Consider the following 21948-nt stretch of genomic DNA (forward strand, 5'->3'; position numbering starts at 1 on the left):
TCAGCCAGGCAGGACGAGGCAGCCATTTGTCCCAGCCAAGCAGCTGGAACTGTGGGATCTTGCTGGGTTTAACAGTATTTTCTTCTGTCCTGTGAATTCCCTGTTTGCTTTACTGTGGTGTGAATGGGCCCAATAAGGCATAAATAATTAAGGCTCCTGTTCGTTCATTGGTCCCTAGGCATAAGTATCAGTAAGGGTAAGGGGTTTTTATTGGCATCATTTTTTGTTATTGCTTCCTTGTATATGCCCTCCCTGTGACCATTCTTGCAATTTTAAATATACCTTATCCTGGGGTGAATGTGGGTCATCATGGTCATTCTTTGGTAATTAATGGAATCCGGTTGAGGGTTAATTGGCTGAGGCAATTAATGTCATCTGTCCAGACCATGCCACATGTCTCCGGCTTCGCTCGGATGTAATTAGAGCCAAGGCGTGTGGTACAAATTAGTGTAACACCTGGCTGATTCGATGGTCCCACCGGTACGGTATCGAGATGAAAATACCAATAATCCAACCCAGGATGGCCGACCTCGCTGGCTGTCATGGTCGTGTGTTGAAGTGACCCGCTGGATTCGTATCGAACAACTGGAATTTATGTAATGTCTACAACAATAGTATTGGCAATTTGAAGCTGGGGTTTCTTGTTTCCTCCATCTTTTGTTGGAGAGCTGTTCTCGTTGTTGGTGGTGCTTTGCTGCATTTGGGATGAGACTGAGGTGACAACACTTCACACGGATTTTGAGTGTCTTTAATTAAGCCAAGGGCGGCTGCTCGGCGAATTTTGCGAGCAGCTTGGGTGGTGGCCAGAGTGGCAGGGTGCTTCCCCTATTTATGTTTTATTTAAGGCAGGTGCTGTAGAACTGGCTACTGCTGAGACTATTATTGTCATGAAACAGATTTCAGATTTTGTATTAACTGCTTGTTTTTATCATTGTAATTATAATCATTATTATTCCCTCCGTCGCCAAAGGTAGATGGAGGTTACTTTTTCACCCCTGTCTGTTTGTTTGTTTGTCTTTGAGCAGGATATCTCACAATATTGTTGATAGATTCAAACAATATTTTGTGGATAGGTTGTGCGTGATAAAGGATGAATTGATTATATTTTGATGCAAATCCATATCTGGATACAGATACGAGAGTTGTTTTTTTGACTGTCTAAATTGATTCGTCACCATAGAGAGATAGGGACAAAAATGATATACCGTGTAGCATATTTCAAGAAGTTATGGACGGGTTATGATAAAACTAGGTGGATGAGTTTGCTAAGTGACAAGAACGAGCTGATTAAATTTTAGTTCAGGTATGGATGTAGTTCTGGCCTATCAGTGGAATACAAAACATAAAGTGTTCAGCTAAGTGATGGTACGTGCTCTTCCGAGGGCCGTTCTCGTTACTTCTGTTATTACTATTATTATTATTATTATTATTATTATTATTGTCATCTCACCTGGACTTTAGTCCGGTGAGCTTATGCAATTGAGCAGTGTCCGTGGGTAAGTCAGTCAGTCAGTCAGTGAGTCTGTAAACACTTCAGTCATCATCGCTTGAACCAAACACATGATTTTGATGAAACTTGGCCGCAAGCTTCATATCTGACGCTTAATGAAGGTACATTTACCCCATCAAAATCTGCGCTCATTAACGGGTTGAAATCAGGCCAAAATCGTTTAAAAAAAAATACAAAAATCCTGCCCTAACCTCCAGGGGGCATTGCATCAGCAGCATAGCCTTGCCGTCACCTGAAAACATGACCTGTAACCTGTAAAAACATGACCTGTAAACATGTATCGTTGTAATCAATATCGAGAGGGATGCCATTAAACCAATTATGTGAACATATTCTGCATATGAACAAAATTTCGATATTTCATGGAGTCATTGACTGTTGCTCCTGATTCAGGTGAGCTTCAGGATCCGTGGTCCTATTTTTATGATTAGTATTATTGTTTGATTTTGTTTTGTTTTCTCTTTCAAGTAAACTGAATCTTTTTAGTCTTCTGTCTACTTAATTAGTATGTTTTCAAATTGAATGAATGAATAAACACAGTTATAGGTAAATGTAGATGGTGTAAGAAGAATTGTAAAATATTGTTAATTATACTTATGAGGTTGTGGATGTGGATAGGTCGGGAGTGTGACAAGGACGAATTGATTCGATTTTGGTGAAGAGGCTGAATCCGAATCCAGATATCAGTGGGATACAAAAGGTAAACTGTTTAGCCTGGTGAAGGTATGTGCTCCAGCGAGTGCGTTTCCAGTTTATATTGTTACATATATGGGATAAGGAGCCCTTAATAGTTTTAGGGCTCAACACCATTTATGTTTCACATAGTTTATAGGACTTTTGAACCACTGTATTAAGCACATGTGTTGGGATAAGTTGTGTGAGAGATGGCCTGGTCTTCTTCGAGGTAGAGAGGGTGAGGATGTTCTGTCACGTGTCTATCGTGTTGAACTGGGTGGGAACTGAGTGAGAGGGAGGCAAGCCGGCTATTCCCCACATTCAGGCTGCCGGCCAGCGACTCACAGCAAGTGTCATAACACTCCTCTCCACCACCTCGCACTCCGTTGAACAAGAAGAAGTTCCAACTCTTGGGTTGATGGGAGGTGGAACGGAGGAGAAGGTTGGAGGAGAAGGTTGGAGGAGGCGGGTGGATCCCGCCACATGGTGTGTACTGTGACGTGTCATTGGTGTTTACTGCTTGCTGCTTGACGGCCATGGTGCTCATTTGTTCAGGTTCGGCGCTGTCCATTTGCTGATGCTGTCATTATGCACATCTGCCTGACATTGACTGGCACCCTGTGGGCCCTGACATTGACACCATGGAAGTGAGAAATGAAAGGAGTAGGGGTGGGGACGAGTTGTTAACTTTGTTCTCACTCTTCTCCGCTCTCTGGCTCCTGGACGTTATGACTCCTGGACGTTGGGAGCCCTCTTGGCCTGTGTCAGCTGGCCAGGATATTTGAGTTTCTTGTCTTCACCCTGGGGCTTTTGATTGTTATTTTATGCACTCGGTCAGTTATGTGTGCCCGGATGTGGTGTACGTGGCCCTTCGTGGGATTAGTTTCATTGTCTATGAAGTTATTCTGCTGTATTTGTCATTTTTCCAGCATTTTGGGACCTCTGCCCTGTGCCAATATAACTAAATTATTAATTATTTCTCAAAGGCTGCATGTGCATTGATTTCCTGCCATATTTCCCACACCGACGATTCGGCTTATTGATTGATAACCCTTGGAGGCATTGGGTAATTGCTTGATTTATAACCGAAAGCAGTTTTAGACTGCTTTCAGAGTAGGAGGCGACGTAATCAATAGCTTCGTCAAGCCTGGTGTTGGCTTTACGGCCAAGTTGGCTGCCTTAAGATCTGAGGGTATTGAGTTTGAGCCCCTGTTGTGTCTTTGGAATACCACAAGGTGGGTTGACTCAACCTGTCATCCTTCTGAGGTTGATAAAATGAGTATCAGTTTTCTGGTAACAAGGACACTCCATCAGCGGCACAGCTGTGCTTCCAGAAATGATGCAACCAGTAACCACAGGCTGCACACGAAACAACAACATAGCCTCGTCCAAACTTATCCTTAAGTCGACTATCCATGGTATGATGATTCCCAGAATGTACAGTTCTCATGTCTAATCACCTTCGGTTCTGGGTGGGGGGCATATACAGGATACAACAATATATATGTATTTTGGCATGTATTTTGGAGCTTGTTGGATAGCCTCGAGATATGTATGCTCTCACCGCTGAGCTGTCTATTCTGAGTTTGAATCTTGGCCCAGCTATAAACCATCATCCTGGTGTTTCACATGCAGAATGAGGCATCAATAATATGTGTCATCCATCAGATTGACACTAAATTGGGTCTCACGTCTGCTGGCATTAGGTAATGGTTGTTAAAGAACACACGGTGCCCATTGGAAAGATTAAGCGAGTTATTGCTAGCACTCTGCCTACATTCCAAATTATCACTTTCAGTCAAATTTCAAGCCTCGCCTGGTTGTTGGTGAAAGACTTGGGCCAAAACCGTTCCCCCAGCCGGCACCACAAGAAGGTGGGAATAATTGGGGGCTGTTGAATAAGTAGTAGTTGGCAGATTTTGCCACATACCTGATGTTTTCAGTCAAATAGCTGCAACTTAAAATGTCTGTTGCATAAAACGATGGATTCAAGCAGATTTCAACAAGAATATTGCATAATGCAAAATTATATTTGTAACAAGTTGTCATTAATTATCTTTACCAGGGTAGGCACCCAGAAAGGGTTCGCTATGCTGTGCAAGTTGGGAAGCGTGAAGTTGTGTTGAACTTGGAGCGCAACAGGTAAGTTTATTATTCCAGGTACTTATTTTTGATTCTTGAAATAGCAGAAAGGAGGAAGGCAACTTTTATGTCTGAAGTGCTGCAAAAATAGATCAGTACAACAGATCGACCTGGAAAAACAGCCACGTCTATTTGCATGTATAGAAACAATAATTCAGCCTTACAAACATATACAGTATGTATAACAGGGCCATCACATCAACTGCAATCGTGATGAACTTGGCCCACATTTTAATTGAGATTTTTTAACGTTCATAATAAATGAGTACCAACTTGGACCCCTTCATTAAGCATTCATTGAAAATAAGGAGAAAATATTTGGGCATTTGTACTAAAAGAGGAGAGGCAAATAAATTGTGGATAAATTATCTTCCAGGTTCATGAACTAAGGAGTTCTTTTTGATCTATTTTTCCACATAAAAAGGTTGTGTTACCAATGTTCAAAATTGATTTATTCTGGTCAAGGCACTTTATTATTTCTTTCAATATGAATCACCCTTTTGAAATCCTTTATTGCATTATACAGAGACACTGAAGCATCCTCACTGGCTTCATTTAATTAAGGTAGAGTTAAAAAAAAATTGCTAATTGTGTTATTGAAGCACCATCTGCTTATTGATAAGTAGGGGGGTTATTCATTAGATCCACACAACGAATCCACACATCAGGGGAATTGAAAACCCAAAATATATTGTTCCTTTGTGATGGTTATTAGGTATGGCACTCAGTTTTTGTGAAATATTTTGTGGAATAAATTCCAGAAAGGGGAGTTTAAAAGCTTGAATGCCATTATGCTGTCATTGTCAACAATAATTTATGAACGGAAAGAATAATTCTTCATTTGCTTGAAATATAAAGTGAGGTTAAGCATTTTTTTTTCCGTTGCCTTATAAGTGAAATCAGGACAAACACAAGAACAATGTTGACAGGTACCTGAATTGGGGGAACTTTTCTCTTTCTTTTCAAAATGGATCATCATCCGGGATTGGGATGAAAACAATGGTGAGTATATCTTATTTCCCTCCACTCACTTTTTGTTTTTTAAATTTTGCTAAATCCTCACAATCCCACTGACTGAGTAATCACACTTTAAATTTCAAAAATTGTATAAAATCGCCACAAGACAAAGGGATACTGTCCATGCCTAATGCATATGACACACACACACACACACACACACACACACACACACACACACACACACACACACACACACACACATACACACACACATGAGCGGGGTGTGCTTACACATTGTGAAAGCATACAAACTGTTTCCCCCACTGTCTCGGGTCGCTCACCTGCATTTGATTTTTCATTTTCATTTATTATTTTTCATATATTTATATTTTCATTTTCGGATTCTTTCCAATTATTCTGTCATTTTTCCTGGTGTTTCAGCTTTGATGTCCATTGGCACACAAAATTACCATGCTTCCCCATTGTCTTGAGTCACTCACCTGCATTTTTTATAACCTTTTTTTCATTTACATATATTTTTCATTGTTGGATGTTGCGTGACGATTCTGTGATTTTTTTTTCTGGTGTACTGGCTTTGATGTCCATCAGCATGCAAAATTTCAGCTTTTTACGTCACCAGGAAGGTACTGATCTTTAATATCAGTCAGTGAGTCAATGGTTAGAAAGATATATATATATATATATATATATATATATATATATATATATATATATATATATATATATATACATATATATATACATATATATATATATATATACATATATATATACATATATATATATATATATATATATATATATATATATATATATATATATATATATATATATATATATATATATATATATACATATATATATATATATATATATATATATACATACATACATACACACTGGCAGATAACCTGGTATTTATATATATGTATTTATTGTTGAAGGCCGGGGGGTCGGGTGAGAAGACTACTAGGTAGGGAAAGCTATGTGGATTCCCACCAGACTCCCCGGAATTGTAGGCCGTCGCACACGGATAATTCCGTGACACGACGGGTCGCTTAACCGACCGTGGACGCCAATAACTCAACCGCGTGGCCTCGGGTCCTGCCGTCTATCGGTTAATGGGGTTACCTAATTAATCACGTGATTTAATTACCGGGGAAACACACCCTCAGTACGCCTTGTCCAAACCGGATCACTCTACCGGATCGAATGCAGCCGAGCGACACTGCCAAGGATGTACCGGCTAAAAGGAACAGATCATTGGGAACAAAGTCTGGGTAAACTTGGATTCAGACCATGCTGGATCAATGGAAGAAAAGACAAAAACGAGCAGGGAACATTCCTCATAATAAGAATTTATTTACAAGCAGGTGAGGAAAGATATGTGGCACAGTGAAGATTTATTGGGGTGTGTTGTGCAGAGAAAGAAAGAAGTGTGGTGCAACAATAAACAGGCAGCTTACAAAAGGGGACACAGAGCAGACTTAACGCGAAAAGAATAAGAATAACAATGATAACAATCTTCTGCAGTCGTAGTTAAGCAGACAGGCACCAGCACACACACACACACACACACACACACACACACACACACACACACACACACAGACACACACACACACACACACACACACACACACACACACACAGACACACACACACACACACACACACACACACACACGCTTACACACAGACACAGAACCCGATGAAGAGGGAGTTTTGCAACCGGGGGGGGGGGGGGGGGGGGGGGTTGAGGCTATAATCTCGCTACCTGTGCGCCCGATAGCTCGACGTGCCACCAATACATTTCGGGGGGGGGATGCCCCTGGGCACGTTTCTTCTGGGCCAAGCCGCACGTGTGGAGACTGTGCCCGTGAAGGAGGAGCTTGAGTGGAGAAGGGGAGGAGTCCAGAGGGCGAGGGTGGAGTAGTAGGTGGAATCAGTTAGGCAGGTGGGGTTGACGTGGTGTGGGTGGAGACGAGTAGGCAGAGTCGAGAAGCAGGAGGCGGGTTGTGGCGTTGTCGACGAGGTGTGGGCGGAGACGTGGAGGCGGAGACAAGGAGCAGGAAACACAGAATGACTGACAAGAGGGACTGCCCCGACCTTTTTTGGGCCCACAGTACGGGGGGAGGGGCCATGCCGAATCCAAACGTCATCACCTGAATCGGGCGCTCCGATTGGCACTGACCCCTCATGTGGCCCGCCAGCCTGGGCCGGAAACTGCCTCACTTCGTTTCCTGCAAGGCCATCTCAAACAGCGGCAATACTGCGCTCCGACCCCACGAGATGACATGAATCACCCACACCGAAATTGGCACGCGAGTCATCCTGCAAAAAACCCCGGGCGAGTGGTCGAGGGTCCCACACGCCCGCTCGGGCGTCCGACCAGCGCCGATCAATGCGCTCGTTCCACGTGCGCCAATGTGACCCGCACTGTACATTCCCTGGCTCAATCGCAGCCTCACTGGCAGCAAAGACGAGAAGACGTTCACCATCCGTGGATAATCCACCGCTGCCAGCGAGGACCGAAGGTACATCGCTATGGATAAATCCATGCACGTTTCACGAGCGGCATATGTGTCTGCTTTCGAGCACATTCCATACAATGCGCGCGGTTCCACCATTGCGCACGTGGCCAGCGCTCGCTTTCACACGACTCCGCGAGCGTGTGCGTGGGGCGAACACCAACATGCATCGGGTATTGAGGTTAAAAAAGAGAACAAGCAGCTTCTACCCGCACACTCGTATCCTGCCCAACATGGCGTGGAGTCGGCTTTATTGGCCTCTGTACATGTTTCGTGCAGCGTGGGCGTCGTGCTGGCCGTGTTTCCCATGCCCTGAAAAACACCATTCGTGCAACCTCTTGAGAGGTATTTACTTGCATGCCTTTTTAATGCAATCGGCAATTCTCCCCAGACCATCGGAAGCTCGTGCCGACAGTCCAGCACCAAATAGCACACCACATGAATCGCTGCAGTTTCCCCACTGCGGTGCCGCACACACTGGCCTCCAAGGCGCACGTGGCTGATTTACCTCAGGAATAATCAGAAAAGAAGAAGAGTGGGGATGAATGAAGAAGAAAATGATTAAAGCAACCCAAGCTATGAGATAATCCCAACGCACTCCCTTGTTGTCCCGCTAAACAAAAGGAAAGGGAATATCTACATATATAATAATGGAATAACTGTCTTCGGACACCTATCTGCTGTATGCATGCGGTTCCGAGAACCGCAACAATATATATATATATATATGTATATATATATATATATATATATATATATATATATATATATATATATATATATATATATATATATATATACATATGTAATTCCATTCATCCATTGGGACCATACTCAATACAGAGCATTGGTGCCACCTAAGCAGTCTCCTTGGCTATTGGGTACAATCCTGGACGACTCGCCACTCAAGCACAGGATACCAGCAAGCTGGTACTCATTTTGCCGACCTCGGAAGGATGACAGGCTGAGTCAACCCCACCTGATATTACTTCAACAGCTGTGCGGGATTTGAAGTCAGGACTCTCAGATCGCAAGCCCACCACCATAACCATTAAGCCAACACCAGGCACATACATGCACACACACACACACACACACACACACACACACACACACACACACACACACACACACACACACACACACACACACACACACACACACACACACACACACACACACACACACACACACACACACATATATATATATATATATATATATATATATATATATATATATATATATATATATATATATATATATATATATATACAGCTCTGGAAAAAAATATGAGACCACTCCACAAAAAATTTAAATCAGCATCTCCTTACTCCTTACTCCTTACTTACTCCTTACTCCTTACTTACTTATCTCCTTACTTACTAATCAGCATCAGACAATTTAAATCAAAAAAATTAAATCAGCAGGAGGGAAACCACGGGGTAACATCCCTGGGTCAGATTGCGGGAGAGTGTGTCGGAGTGGTGCTGAGGTGTCGTCCACCAGACGGCGGTCTCCTTGGGTTAACCTGAGGCGGTCCCTTCGGGTGGGTGCCTGGAATGTCCTATCCCTAAGAGAGGATGATCACCTGTCTCTGTTAGCATCTGAGCTCAAGCGTTTGGACATCGGGATTGCAGCTCTCTCTGAGGTTCGGAGACCGGATTGCGGCGAGATAATGGTGGGTGGTTACACCTACTATTGGTCTGGTCGCTCTGATGGTTACCATACCCAAGGAGTTGCTGTAGCTGTGTCCAATAAGCTGACCCCAATGATAATTGAGGTAACACCGGTCAACGAGCGTATTATGAGATTAAGGATTCGTCACTCCTTGGGTGTCATTTCCCTGGTCTCTGTTTATGCTCCGACTGAGGCGAGTGATCTCACCGTGAAGGATACATTCTACGCCACACTCGAGTCTGTGGTTGATCAGTGCCCCAGACGAGATACACTTCTAGTCTTGGGGGATTTCAATGCATCGACTGGAACTGATAGGGATGGTTATGAGGTGTGTGTTGGTCCCCATGGGTCAGGAACTATGTACCAGAATGGCAATAAGTTCCTTGACTTTGCAAGAAGTCATGGACTTAGGGTGGCTGGTTCATGGTTTCAGCACCCACAAGCTCATCGCTGGACTTGGTATTCCAACGCTGGCGGTGTGGCAAAGGAGATTGACCATGTCCTCATTGACGGTCGTTGGAGGATGATCCAGAACTGCAGGGTCTACCGGAGTGCTCAGTTCCTCAATACTGACCACAGGCTTGTTGTAGCAACTCTAAAGCTGCACGTTAAATCCTGGAGAATGGTACCATCCCAGCCGAGGCTGGATGTGCCAAGCTCAGGGATGAAAGAGTAGCTGAGGAGTTTGCGAACAGGCTGAGTGGACACTTGGGGGGTCTGGGTACTTTGGGGGGTCCTGAAGAGTTGTGGAGCGCCTTCAAGACCACCGTCCTTGATGTTGCCGGTGGATGCCTTGGAGCTCACCGCAGAGCAAAGAAGAATTTTGTCTCTCAAGGGACACTGGATACCATTGACCAGAGTCGCAGGGCCAGGCTGAATGGCAGAGCTGAGCTGTTCAGGGAGCTGAGGCGTAAAACTGTACGTGCACTGAGGGTGGACAAGGAGGCCTATGTGCGAGGAATCTGTGAGGGGGTAGAGCATCACCTGTGGACAGGTGATTCTCGTCCCGCTTACAGGGGAATTCGCGCATTACGTTCATCCAAGCCCATCCCTCGGAGCACTACAGTTCGAGCAGAGAGTGGTAGGCTCTTGACAGAGGAGTCTGAAGTGAAGGCCCGCTGGGCCGGTTACTTTGAGCGGTTGTACCAGGCTGATCCCCCAACTGTCGAGTTGGACGTCAAGGGTGTTACAATCCCTGTTGCTGACCCTCGAATCAACTGTGGTCCACCTACGCTTGTGGAAACACGGGCTGTGGTGAACCAGTTGAAACGGGGCAAAGCTCCAGGGATCTGTGGCATCCATGCCGAACTTCTCAAGGCTGGTGGAAATGCTGCACTCGTGTCGTTGCATGCAGTTTTGTGCTCTGCCTGGAACACAGGCATCATCCCAACTGACTGGAAGAGGGGCCTTGTTGTCCCTCTCTGGAAAGGGAAGGGTGATCGCCAAGACTGCAACAACTACCGAGGGGTGACGCTGCTCTCAGTGCCGGGCAAGGTCTTTGCTCGGATAATTCTCGATAGGGTTCGCCACCATCTGCTTGAGCACCAGCGTCCAGAGCAGTCAGGCTTTACACCAAAGAGGTCAACGATTGTCAGTATCCTTGCACTTCGTGTCCTCACCGAACGCAGACGAGAGTTTTGGCAGGGGTTGCTTGCAGCCTATGTTGATCTCTGTAAAGCGTTCGATTCAGTGAATCGGGATGTCCTCTGGAGGATTCTTGGTCTTCGTGGGGTGCCACCAAAACTGATCGATCTGATGTCTGAACTCTACTCTGGTACTGAGAGTGCTGTGAAGTGTGGTGGTACCATCTCTGACTTATTTCCAGTTGTTACTGGAGTTCGTCAGGGATGTGTACTTGCCCCCACACTTTTCAGCACTTGTATGGACTGGATTCTAGGGAGGATGTCGGAGAGATCAAGTTGCGGTGCGTCATTTGGGAATGTCAAGATCTCGGACCTTGACTTTGCAGATGATGCAGTCATCTTTGCGGAGACTTTAGACATCCTCTTGGGGGCCCTCGAGGTGCTGAATGAGGAGTCGGAGCCGTTGGGATTACGGGTTTCTTGGGTCAAAACTAAGATCCAGGCTTTCGGTGACATCTTGGATGCTGCTGTCCTGTCTGTGTCTGTTTGTGGTGAGGATGTTGAGGTCGTGGAGAGATTCACTTACCTTGGCAGTGATATTCATGTCTCTGCTGGCTGCGAGTCAGAGGTCAATAGACGTCTGGGTCGGGCCTTGGGAGTCATGGATTCACTGGATCATGGGGTGTGGCGCTGCCGGTACCTGTGCGGGAGGACGAAAGTCCGAGTCTTCAGGTCCTTGGTATTTCCAGTCTTGCTCTATGGGTGCGAGACTTGGACTCTGACCAAGGATCTGAGACGGAGACTTAATTCCTTTGGTACCAGGTCTCTTCGAAGAATCCTTGGCTCTCGCTGGTCGGATTTTGTGTCCAACGAGCGGTTGCTGAGAGAGACTCGGATGAGATTTGTTACCTGCATAGTCCGTGAACGTCAGTTGCGGCTGTATGGACATGTGGCTCGTTTTCCTGACTCTGATCCTGCTCACCAGATTCTCTCAGCGAGGGAGTCTCATGAGTGGAGGAGGCCAGTGGGTCGACCACATGCCTCATGGTTGCAACAGGTTGACCATCATCTCAAGGAGATGGGGATGGGCCTGGCATCTGCCTGGGGGATGGCCAGACGGAGGCCCCTGGAGTACCGGCGGAAAGTGGACGCAGCGACGTGCTGTTCTGGCATATGCTCCCATACCTGACCTGACCATGTATGGCAGCCATTCCATTCCGGTGTCTGTTGAATTCCAACACAGGCACACCTCATTCTACTTAGTGAGGTACTGATTAGGTGATCACCTGAACCGAATCTTATTTAACAAGGAAACGTATAAAAACCACTAATGTGGTCATCACTATCCTCTTGCAATAGGACCAGCTGGATGGCAAAAACAGTGCTTGTAGTACCTCAAAAGTAATTGGAATATAAAAAATAACTATTGACCATGCCAAAAGAGTTGAAAAGAAAAGTTTTGAGTGAGGAAAAGAAGGGTTCAATTCTCGCTTTACTGGCAGAGGGATACAGTGAGCATCAAGTTGCTTCCATCCTTAAAATTTCAAAGACGGCGGTTCATAAGAACAAGGTCAAGCAGCAGACATTGGGGACAACAAAGCTACAGACTGGCAGAGGGGGAAAACGACTTTCCACTGACCGGGATGACCGCCAACTCATTCGAATGTTACTCAACAACCGTAGGATGAAATCAAGTGACCTACAAAAAGAATGGCAAATGGCAGCTGGGGTGAAGTGCACGGCGAGGACGGTTCGAAACAGGCTCCGAGGGGCAGGGCTGAAGTCGTGCAAAGCTAGAAAAAAGCCCTTCATCAATGAGAAGCAAAGAAGAGCCAGGCTGAGGTTTGCAAAAGACCATAAGGATTGGACCATAGAGGACTGGAGTCAGGTCATCTTCTCTGATGAGTCCAATTTTCAGCTTTGCCCAACACCCGGTCGTCTAATGGTTAGACGGAGACCTGGAGAGGCCTACAAGCCACAGTGTCTCGCACCCACTGTGAAATTTGGTGGAGGATCGGTGATGATCTGGGGGTGCTTCCGCAAGGCTGGAATCGGGCAGATTTATCTTTGTGCAGGACTCATGAATAGAGCCACGTACAAGGTTGTCCTGGAAGAACACTTGCTTCCTTCTGCTCTGACAATGTTCCCCAACTCTGAGGATTGTTTTTTTTTCCAGCAGGACAATGCTCCATGCCACACAGCCAGGTCGATGAAGGTGTGGATGTAGGACCATCAGATCAAGACCCTGTCATGGCCAGCCCAATCTCCAGACCTGAACCCCATTGAAAACCTCTGGAATGTGATCAAGAGGAAGATGGATGGTCACAAGCCATCAAACAAAGCCGAGCTGCTTGAATTTTTGTGCCAGGAGTGGCATAAAGTCACCCAACAGCAATGTGAAAGACTGGTGGAGAGCATGCCAAGACGCATGAGAGCTGTGATTGAAAATCAGGGTTATTCCATGGAATATTGATTTCTGCACTCTTCCTAAGTTAAAACATTAGTATTGTGTTGTTTAAAGATGAATATGAACTTGTTTTGTTTGTATTATTTGAGCTCTGAAAACACTGAATCTTTGTTGTTATTTTGACCCGTTGTCATTTTCTGCAAATAAATGCTCTAAATGACAATATTTTTACTCGGAATTTGGGAGAAATGTCGTCAATAGTTTATAGAATAAAACAAAATGTTCATTTTACTCAAACACATACCTATAAATAGTAAAACTAGAAAAACTGATAATTTTGCAGTGGTCCCTTAATTTTTTCCTGAGCTGTATATATATATATATTTATATATATATATATATATATATATATATATATATATATATATATATATATATATATATATATATATATATATATATATATATATATATATACACATGTATATTGTACATGTATTATGTATATATATATATATATATATATATATATATATATATATATATATATATATATATATATATATATATATATATATATATATATATATATATATCTATACATATATTTACATATAAATGTATATATATATATATATATATATATATATATATATATATATATATATATATGTATATATACATATATATATATATATATATATATATATATATATATATATATGTATATTGTTGCTGGCCAGGGTCCGGTGGCAAGAACGACCACGAGGTGGGGGAAGTTACGTCGTCTAGCACCAGGATCCCAGAATTGTCGGCCGTCGCTCACGGATAATCCCATGACGCGGCGGGTCGGTTCACCGACCGTGGACGCCAACACCTCAACCGCGTAGCATAAGGTCTTCTTGTCTCGAACCAAGTTACCTAATTAACCACGCGGTTTCGACTACGGGGGAACCACGCCCTTGGTACGCCTTGCCCGAACCGGATCACTCTACCAACTACGGTAGAGTTCCAACTCCCAATTCCGGATCAGATGGAGCCGAGCGCAACTGCCAAGAACATATTGGCTGGAATGAACAGATTATTGGGGATAAAGACCCGGCTAAACTTAAATCCGAACCATGCTGGACCAACGAAGGAAAAGACAGAAACGAACTGGGAACATTTCTACAATAATTTATTTACACTAAGCGAGGAAATTCATGTGGTACAGGAACAGGTTTATTGGTGTGTTATGCAGGGGACAGAAGAGAGATGTAGTGCGACAATTTTACAGCAACTTACAAGAGAGGACTTGTCGCGAGAATAAATCAGGCAAGAATTGCAATGATCAAAAACTTATGCATACAATTCTACTTAAAGGACAGACGCCACACACTCAGACGCACACTCAGACAAAATGAACCCAGTTGAATGGCAAAGGACTTTTGCAGCCAGGGAGGGAGGGTGCTGAGGTCGCAGTTCTATTGGTACCTGAACCAACAGAACCAATTTTCAAAAACGAAAATCCGACGGTGCTCACTTACACTTCCTCACTCATTGGCGGTCTGTCGGCGACTGGCAGCTTCTGCAGGTGGGAAAATATTCACGCATACGGATTACGATCGCCTACATACTTGCACCAAACCACGACTCCCTAGCTTCATTTGTTTACACACGAAAAATTAAATTCTTTTTGAACACACCTCATATATATATATATATATATATATATATATATATATATATATATATATATATATATATATATATATATATATATATATATATATATATATATATATATATATATACATACATACATACACACTGGCAGATAACCTGGTTCCATCAGGCTGTTGTAAGGGAATACATTTCTCATGGTGTGTGAAATATTTAGGGAGTGTGACGGGAATGTCCTTTGACAGAATTATGGTAGTGACCCGTGGACGTTCCGCGTAATGTGAGATGTGACTTCAATTCCTCAATCCCAAGTCTTCAAACCCACTTCCAAAACCCAAAGTCATCAAATCCCATTCCAAACCCCAAGTCCTCAATTTTCATCTCCCAACCCAAAGGAATGTCCCGCTTTGCATAATGACAAGCACCTGTTGGAATTCTGCATTATGTAAAATATGATTTCAAGTCCTCAACCCCAAGTGTTCAAGCACTCCTAAATGCCACGGTTTCTCATACATTGACATAATGGTTTCACACATGCAGTCCTTTCACACATGCAAAAGAGGAATTAAAGTCAGTATTTCGAATTCACTTTTTTTTCTTTTTTTAATATACAATGTCAAGGCTCGTATAAGAGCTAACACACACACCGTATAACAAAGGGAGCAGGAGACAAGATCGAAGGGAGAGGGAAGCACAAAGCAATGGGGAATAGACACATGAGGAGATTTGTGGAAGGGAGAGGTGGGGTACACAGGGTAAACAAATGGACACTCCAGGGACTTTCAAGAAGGAAAGAAGGGAATATGAAGGAGGTGGGTTTGGGTTGGATTAACGGGGATATAAAAGATCATGGATTTGGATGGGAGAAGAAAATGGATGGTGGTGAACAGCTGTTTTGAAAACCTGGAGGGAAGAGTGGGGTTGAAGAGTGTGTGGGAGTTTGGTCCAAAGGTGGGGAAAAAGAGGAATGAAAGAATAAAGGTGAGCAGTGATTCTTGATTTTGGTACTTTTACCAGAAGGGGGTTGCTGGCGGACCTTGAATGCCCTGCGAAAATATGGGCGAGATAGATAGTAGCAGAGCGGGGGAGGCCGGAGAGGAGACGGTAGAAGACAGAAAGACCACCGACCCTGCCTGCAGTGAGAGAGAGTGAGAGACTCAAAAACTCAGCCTCACCGTGGGAGATACCAATGATTTATTAATGTACTTTATTAATATACTGAATTACTTTCTTCTGGCTCTGAAGCAAATAGCAACAAAATATCGAAATCCTTTGGACTCGAGGGGGCGCCCTTTTATCATAATGCCTCATTTATTGCATGAAACAAGTACAAATGGAGTGTTCACAACCCCATCATTGTGAATGTTCTGTCCTAATCCTGTAGCAGTTGAGCACTATATAATGTTTCCTAAGGTTTGAGGCAATAAGTACAGAAAGAAGACATTCTTCCAGCCCTGCCACTGCCATGACAGTGTGGTTTTTCCTACAAATGCAGAAACTCATCTGGTGATTTTATGTCTGTTGTGGTCATTTTCCTTCCCAATGTTGTATTTGTAAGAAAGAGGAGTGGTGGCTTGCATAATAACAAAACTGCACGATTTATCTCAAAATGTTGCGACAACTGTGCCTATGTAATATATTCCTACAATCTAGCCATTATTACTTTTGCAAATAAAAATAAATGGCTTTCGCGATAGTGTGGTTTCCAAAACTCTCTCAATCACTCCATCACTCATATGGTCCATTCTTGCACATCCCTCCACATTCAACCACTATTATTGATCAAAATGATAAATGAAACATATTAGCAAACATCCTGCAGAAGGGTGTAGATAGGAGAAAAATCGTGCAAATTATGATACAAGCATCAAATTTGCCGTTTCTGTTCGGCAGGGCTTTCTGATCAAATCTGCCCAATTGGCCATTTGAAAAATCTAAATTTAGAAAAATTTGAAGAAAAAAAAAACTTCAAAAAAATTTGAAGTCACAGCTGGATGAAATTCTTGAAGCGCAAGTGAACATCCCAGACAGAGAACCATGGGGAGATGCAGTTATCATTGATGGCTCAGCACTTATCAATGCCCTACCTCCATGCACTTCAAAGATATTTGATGACTATGCTAAAGAAGACATCATCCAAAAGGTGGAATCCTATGGTGCTAGGTACGAGAGGGTGGACGTAGTGTTTGTGTACAAGAAGTCGTCTGAAGTCCGAGGCAAGGTCGAAATGGTGGCAAGGAATCAGAAGAAGAGTGACAGGAACCAGTAAGACCCCAAGTAACTGGAGAAGCTTTCTTCGAAATGACAGCAACAAGACTGAGCTGTTTCACTTCCTTGCAGAAAAGATGTGTGAAGCACAGACGACAAGCACAGTCATTGTCACAAAAGGAGAAGATGCCATTAGCAACACAAGGAAGTCACTGGATGCTGTGTCTCCATGTTGTCATGAAGAAGCTGACACTCGAATATTTGTACACGCCAGGGATGCAACGACGGATGGTAGCAAGTCCATTATCATTGAGGCTAATGACACGGACGTACTAGTCATAGCAATATCTGTACTGCCATCCTTACAGGAACTAGGTCTTGAGAACATGTGGATTGCCTTTTGCCAAGGAGCCAAGGCGCGATGGATTCCAGTCCATGAGGTAGTTTCCGCAATAGGGCCTGAGAAAGCTGGAGGGATCCCATACTTCCCATGCGTTCACTGGATGTGACGTCTTGTCTGCCTTCCGCGGTAAAGGGAAGAAAACTGCATGGCAGACTTGGAACGTCTTTGATGATGTTTCTGAAACATTCACCAATCTCAGCCAGCATCCAACATTGATTTGTGATCTTGACTTTTTTGAAGTTTTTTTTTTTGTTTTCAAATTTTCCAAAATTTGGATTTTCAAATGGCCAATCAGGCAGATTTGATTAGAATCCCATGGAGAACAAATGTGCCAAATTTGATGCTTGTATCATCATTTGCACGATTCCTCTCAAAAATTGCTGTTATCTGCCCCACTATACATACACTTCTGTGTTTGGCAAAATCACATAATAGATATCATCTGAATACAACCCTGCTCCAGAAGCAAAAACAAAATTCCCTTTCGTCGGCGAATTAAGAAAACAAATTACTGTACTCATTTATAGTGGCTCCTTTTAAGACTGGTTGAGTTTGCTTTTAAGACTAGTTTATTTTGCTTTTAAGACCACTTTTCAGACTGGTTGGTTTGCTTTTGTTTTTAAGATCGCTTTCAAGACAGGTTGATTTTGCTTTTAAGACCAGCTGATTTTGCATTTAAGACCGCTTTCAAGGCTGCTTGCTTTTCCTTTTAAGACCGCTTTTAAGACCGGTTGCTTTTCCTTTTAAGACCGGTTGCTTTTCCCTTTAAGACTGCTTTTAAGACCAGTTGATTTTGCTTTTAAGACCGCTTTTAGGATCAGTTGCTTTTGCTTTTACAACCCCTTGCTTTTGCTTTTCAGAGCGCTTTTAAGAGCATATGATTTTGCTTTTAAAACTGCTTCTAAGTTTGGTTGCTTTTGCTTTTAAGAGCAGTTGATTTTGCTTTTAAAAACACTTTTTAAACTGGTTGATTTTGCTTTTAAGACCTGTTGCTTTTATTTTTCAGAACCATTGCTTTTGCATTTAAGACCAATTGCTTTTGCTTGTAAGACCGCTTTTCAAGCAGTTATTTTTACTTTTAAGACCAATTGATTTTGCTTTTAAGACCGGTTGCTTTTCCTTTTAAGACCCGCTTTTTAAGAACAGTTGCTTTTCCTTTTCAGACCCGCTTTTTAAGACTGGTTGCTTTTGCTTTTAAGACCGCTTTTTAAGACCAGTTGATTTTTGCTTTTCAGACCGTTTGCTTTTACTTTTAAGAGGGGCTGATTTTGCTTTTAAACTGCTTTTAAGACTGCTTGATTTTTTTTTTTTTTGCCTTTCAGACTGCTTTTAAGACTGATTGTTTTTGCTTTTAAGACCACAGTTGCTTTTGCTTTAATGTAAACAAAAAGTGTGATAGGCTTGTAATTTGATGAGATTTTTCAGGATCATTGCTACTACCATGGTGAAGTTGAAAGTGAAGCATTGTCTACTGTTGCATTCAGCACATGCTTTGGGCTCAGGTATACTATACACTTTTTGCATGCATTTATGCCATATATCTTTCTGATTTTTACAGCAAAAGTTGTGGTCAGTGGTATGTCATTGTAAAATTTTCAGTTGCATCATTCTTGTTTGTTTCCTGTGGAATTAAATAACAATGACCAAATTTTACAATTGACAACACTGTGGAAGATATGTGTACTTATTAATGTACTGCAAAATATTTCCACACTTTTAACTCATTTAGGTCTCGTTTCTGGCTTATTATTGGATGAGTAAACAAAAGCTCATACTAACCTCGAAGCTGGCTAGACTGGGTTCTAATCTCAGCCCAGCTATAAACTGTCATCCTGGTGTATTGCATGTATGTCGAGGCATCAATGTGTTTGCCGTCCCTCCCCTCGGATGGACATGATACTATGCATTACAATTGCCAGCATTAGTTGGTGGATGTTAAAATATACTACGGTGTTCTTCACAAAGAGTATGTGAACTCTTGCCAAGTTCTATATTCCTGCCTGAACTAGCACTGGGAAGACGATGGCAAACCATCCAGCTTAATCCTTGCTGTGAGGCTGATTTGGCAGCACTGAGACTGTCTTTTGGTAGAGTGCGAGAATAAAATTTTCGATACAATTTAAAGCTTACACTTTGGCACATCACAGTCAGACAGATAGTAAGTAGTAAGATGATATAATGACTCACACAAATTAATGTTACAATATGATAGACATGGATGCTTCCTGGATGCATAAGAGAAACTGACATGCTAAGAAAGGTCATGCTGTTACAGATGTTCTACAGCTGTGCTTTAATCCAATAAATGCTACGGGCAAGGCCAGACTTACACATCTTCCCCTTTCTGAAAAAATGTTTGGTGAATCAAATGAGAATCTCATCAGATCTAATGAGACATTTCTGCAAAGGGTTTAAACCCAACTGAATTTGGGAAAAGTGACAGTTATATTAGGAGATTAGGGGAGGATGTTGAATAAGGACGGGGTAAAACCAAAAAATAATTAAGAGAAGCAGTTTCTGACACTGGGTGAGTGAGATGAGGAGACTATTTAGTTCCCATTCATTTATAAACATCTTGTAAAAAAATTGATTTTGTCAATCGCACACCATCAGTTTTATTATTTTTCAAGTTTAATTTGTTTACAAGATGAAAACAGCAAGATGTATTGCGTCCGCTTTCCCACCCCTCCCCCAAAATATTTATGCTGAATGTTGAATGCCCTTTTCTTTTCTTGAAGAAAGATGATGTAAGACAGAAATCAAAAAAACTGGAGTGTTCTTAATCGCTTGGCAGGGGTGTCTTTACACTGGATGGAGTGAGCTATGCTTTGGAGCCAATGGAAGAAGGGAAACATCTGTTATATCGTCTCGAGAACTTGAAACTCAATGGATCTGTCTGTGGAGTCTCATCAGACAAACACATCTTCGTGGAAACTGATTCACCTGTTAGCTTCTTACTGAGGGTGAAATAATTTTCCTTTCTTTCCTTCATCCCCTGATTATTATTATTTTTATTTTCATTCATCATCACCTCCCTCATTATGAAAAAAAAAAAACATCATATTTCTCCATCAATCGAACCATTCTTCAATTCCACCTTAACTAGCTTGTGAAGCCATCCTGCCTCTTCTTTTATTGGGCTAACTATTTCTCATACTATATGTAACTCAAGAAGTGTGTGTTTGTTTGTGTGCATGTCTGCCTGTCTGTGTGTTTATTTGCATGTTTTACATTTATGCGCTCCTGATTCGCTGGACAGAATAAGTTGAAAACTGATGGTTGTACTCATGAACGTTTTTGGTGGTGAAACAATCATAATCCCAAGAATTCAATGGGGTGTGTGGTTAGCATGTACCACGTGCAATGCTATTGGCATGCCATTGGCTATTGGCATTGCACGTGGACTTTGAAAAGGGTTGGGAGCATCGATGATGTGTGTTTCTGTACACACTGTCGCTGACGATTCGATAACAAGTGAGGAAACTGGTCCAATGACTGAGGGGGTGTGGAACATTGCTATTCTCATGAATGTACTATTCGTGAATGTCTTTGCAGCTGTGGAAGAACTCTGGGAAGGGTTTGAAACGGCAAAGGGCTTACATTGTGTGGTTTTTTTATGCAGCTTCTTTGGCTGGAAGAGCATGGGAGGAATAGAAACATATATATATATATATATATATATATATATATATATATATATATATATATATATATATATATATATATATATATATGCACGAGGTCCGTCTAAAACGTAACGGGACTGAGCCTGCTCTGTACTCCACTTACACAAATTGAATGAACGGGTTGCGTCACATATATCTATCTATATATATATATATATATATATATATATATATATATATATATATATATATATATATATATATATATATATATATATATATATATATATATATATATATATATATATATCCTGGTGTTGGCGCAGTGGTTAGGGCAGCGGCTTGGGATCCAAAAGGTCCTGAGTTCAAGCCCCGTTGAGCCACTGAATTAATACACCAGGGGGTTGACTCAGCCTGTCATCCTTTCGAAGTCGGCGAAATGAGTACCAGTGTACTGGGCCGGTGTATACCCCGGTTAAAAATAGGTGTACCATATCCCTGTGTCGTAAGAGGCGACCAGGGTTGCGTCAGGAAGGGCAT

General features: G+C 42.5%; 2 protein-coding genes across 5 annotated transcripts in view; both read left to right on the forward strand.

The window, feature by feature from the left end:
* LOC147016114 (protein GVQW3-like) overlaps positions 1–21948 on the forward strand; it is a 105853-nt gene that overhangs the window by 82478 nt on the left and 1427 nt on the right. The gene's annotated exons all lie outside the window — the stretch shown is intronic.
* The window catches only part of LOC147016116 (disintegrin and metalloproteinase domain-containing protein 9-like), a 112269-nt gene that overhangs the window by 24552 nt on the left and 65769 nt on the right, over positions 1–21948 (forward strand). For 3 of the 4 annotated variants that reach the window (XM_085848840.1, XM_085848841.1, XM_085848842.1), the window contains exons 3-6: positions 4251–4327; positions 5257–5329; positions 19208–19284; positions 20577–20745. In XM_085848840.1, coding sequence (XP_085704966.1) covers positions 4251–4327; positions 5257–5329; positions 19208–19284; positions 20577–20745 — 396 coding nt within the window. Of the gene's footprint in view, positions 1–4250; positions 4328–5256; positions 5330–19207; positions 19285–20576; positions 20746–21948 lie in introns of those variants that run through there. The other variant, XM_085848843.1, reaches the window with a different exon arrangement.

This window comes from Eptatretus burgeri, chromosome 12 (assembly GCF_056783735.1).
Source record: "Eptatretus burgeri isolate ZD-2024b chromosome 12, Ebu_testis_v1, whole genome shotgun sequence".
In the NCBI taxonomy this organism is placed as follows: domain Eukaryota; kingdom Metazoa; phylum Chordata; class Myxini; order Myxiniformes; family Myxinidae; genus Eptatretus; species Eptatretus burgeri.